General features: G+C 49.1%; 1 protein-coding gene across 1 annotated transcript; it reads right to left on the bottom strand.

Moving 5' to 3' along the window:
* Positions 1-977: 977 nt before the first annotated feature.
* On the bottom strand, positions 978-2,834 carry junbb (JunB proto-oncogene, AP-1 transcription factor subunit b). Its single transcript, XM_005738037.1, has one exon. It carries the CDS (start codon positions 2,468-2,470, stop codon positions 1,481-1,483), a length of 990 nt encoding a protein of 329 aa, XP_005738094.1. The 5' UTR covers positions 2,471-2,834; the 3' UTR covers positions 978-1,480.
* Positions 2,835-3,253: the final 419 nt, after the last annotated feature.

Raw genomic sequence — 3,253 nt, forward strand, 5'->3', positions numbered from 1 at the left:
TGTGTGTGTGTGTGTGTGTTTAATGATTCATTCACATCCTCTTAACACGGGACTTTTCCCCCCTCTCGCTCGCTCTCCATCTTCTGAGATCCTGCTGCCGCGCATATTTGGCCGCTGATGCGTCCCACCAGAATGTTGTCCTTGGCAGCGCGCACAGCCCCATCCATCCACACAGATGCTCCTGCGCGCTCCGGACGCCCACTCTCGCCTACTGCTCTGCCAACCGGCGTGGCATCTTGAGACGCCCCCGGCATTCCTGAAGGTACTAAGTCACTGTCACTTTCCGTCGTGTGCGATCTTTCAATTACACTGACACCTAAAAGATGCTGCAACAACTTTGAGGCTCGAGCGCCGCCGATAGTCGGCTAGCGTATGAGTTTAAGAATCTTCATTTATTATATTAAAAAAATAACAATATTAAAAAGCACCACGATCACAGCCGTTTTATTACTGCTTCCTGTTATCACGCTAAGCTCTTGTTTAGCTTGTCTAGCTGATAAGAGATAAGAGGATCGTACTTTGCTCTCTTCCCGTTTAAACACTTTATTTTACAATTGCACAATAACCAAAAGGAAATTCCGCCACCCTCATGAAGTTCGCAAATCTTATCGATACGGTATATAGAGGGAGTGAGAAGGAACCTGTTTGCGTTACCTGGGCGGGGGTTCCCAGAAATCCTCCCCTGTGACGAAGTAGTCACCAGTATGCCCATATATGGACAGCCCCTGCGTAATTAGGAAAGGCCTACATACGCAAGCTACGCTCTGTGCGTAAAAACACCGCAACCAGAATGTGCTTGTGTAAGAGTTCCTCACTGGGAGCTATAGTAACTGTTATGGTTACAGTATGGTAGGAAAGAAAACCTCGTTTGCTCTTCCCACTCTTTCCCGCTGCTGCTGTTGTTGTTGTTATTCTAAATTGTGTGTAAATGTGTGAAAACAAAAACGCTCAACTCCACCATTTCATTTTTCATTTTTGAGACACTTTACTTAAATATACAACACAAATTATTTTTTTTAAAAAGAGACACTGTAAACATTGGACATCAGTTTGTCTGGATCAACCGGACACATGAAATAATTTACACAATGAATAAATGCAGCCAACAAACAAAAAACTAAACAAAATGAAAAAGGAAGATGGTACAAAGTAAAACAAATAATCGTTCCCATTTTCTACCATTAGTAAACCCGACTTATGGGCATGTGTGCCCACTGTGTTGCTCAGTGTCTGCTCAGTTTGGATGCTGCCCTGGATTCTAGGGTTGAATGGTCCTGTAAGGAGTGTCCAGCATCCGGAAGTACCATTACAATCAGTCTTTTCACCCTAAAACAGCCTTCAGTATCGTCCACACCTGGCCCTTGGCCCTGTGATGCTGACTACACACGAGCCGGTAATTCCAGTGCTGCGCATGCAGAACATGACTCCAGTGTTATCACTTTTCAGTCATTTTTTTTCTTCTTAGTAGTCTCTGGTGTTTTTAGAACGCCTCCAGCTTGCTCGTGAGCATCAGCTGGCAGCCGCTGCTCACGTGTGTCAGGACCTTCTGTTTGAGCTGAGCCACCTGATCCCGGAGCACCGACGCCGTGTTGGAGAGCCCCGCGTTGTCGTTCTTCAAAACTTTCACCTTCTCCTCCAGCCGCGCGATGCGCTCGAGCTTGCGCCTCCGGCATTTGGTAGCGGCTAGTCGGTTCCTCAGCCTCTTGCGCTCCGCCTTGATCCTCTCCTGGGTCTCCAGGTCAATCGGGGACATCGGAGGCGAGCCGTCGCTGCTGAGGAGGTCGGGCACGGTCTGAGGCTCCTCTTTCAGAGAGACCAGCCGCTGCGGATGGAGTCCGGAGACGGGGAGGGTATGCTGGAAAGCATGCGCGCCGTGCGTCGAGCTCTGCTGGTGGTGGCTCTGCTGGTGCGGCGGCAGGTAGCTGATGGTGGCTGTGGGGTAGCTGGATGATGAAGATAAGTTTGTGTTCGGGCAGTAGGCGTTCAGTGTTGTGTAGATGGGGGGCTCGGGCTGCAAGGCGGAGCCGAAGACGCTAGAGGCCGCCGGCGAACACGTCGTAACTCCACCGGCTCCGATGGACACGTTAGGGGGGGGCATCTGGTTCATCTTGTGGAGCTCGTCCAGTGCTTTCACAAAACCCTCAGCGAAGCCCTCCTGCTCATCGGTGATGCCCCGGTTGTAGAAGTACTGGCCCGGGGTGGGAGTGGTGATCACACCGTTACTGTTTTGGATGATGAGCTTCTCGAGCTCTGGGGATGCGAGCTTCAGGGACCCCACGTCTTGCTGGCCCCCGTGGTACAGGTCTGTCTCGGCTCTCAGCTGGGATTTCAGGTTGCGATAGGGCTCTGTCAAGTTCAAATTCATATTCTGCTTTAGCAGTTTGCAGTCGTGCATTGGCGCGTCTGAGTGGCCGTAAGCCGACAGAAAAGAGTCGTCATGATAAAAAGGCTGTTCCATCTTTGTAGACATAAAGTCGTAGGAAAAAAGTGAGCTTACCGGCCGCTTACAGAAACACAGTCTCTGGGTAATCAACAAAAGTCAGTGTCAGCAGAGAGCATGCATCAAATCGGGCACTTGTAGTCTCTCTTAAACAGTGTTTCCAAATTTAAAAAAAAAAGGAAAATCACTCGAGGATGGAGAGCAAAGGAAACAAACTAGTGAAAGTCCAGCAAGAGTTCAGTATCGGCGGATTTCAAAAGTCTTTCCCGGAGCCTGTTTGCTGTGGTTTTTTCCTTCAAATCCTGTGAAACAAAACTTCTTTCTCGCAATTCCTATTTGCCGCTGTGTTTGTCTTGGTGCTTGTTGAGGTGTGTTCAGGCGGGTTCATGTGCGCCGTTTTATATACGGTGCTTCGTTGTCATTGGACAGAGTCTGTGTCTCCGCGCCCATCGAGTGCGTCGTCAAGTGACGCTAATGCCGGGAAGAGGCGACTGTAAACAAGCCTGTAGGCAAGAGAGCGCTCCGAGGAGGGCTCGCAGCGGAGACCGATGTCAGAAATAGAAAAGTCCGATGCATTTATGCACGACTTTGCGCGTTTATGGGCTGAATCAGTGGTTGTTGGGTAAGCGAGGAGGTGAGATTATTCCGTTAGAGCAAGTCGCTGCTTTTCTAATTCATTTGTAGGTTCTTTAATGTGTCTTAAAACTGCGTTAAATGCGCCAGTTTGGGTTCATTTTATGTCATTATAGCTTCATGGGATGCCCATTAATTCACGCGCAATCTGTTGTTGGATCCATTGGGTATGAAATATAC

The sequence above is a fragment of the Pundamilia nyererei genome, unplaced genomic scaffold (genome assembly GCF_000239375.1).
Source record: "Pundamilia nyererei isolate P.nyererei 1_Seehausen unplaced genomic scaffold, PunNye1.0 scaffold00081, whole genome shotgun sequence".
In the NCBI taxonomy this organism is placed as follows: Eukaryota; Metazoa; Chordata; class Actinopteri; order Cichliformes; family Cichlidae; genus Pundamilia; species Pundamilia nyererei.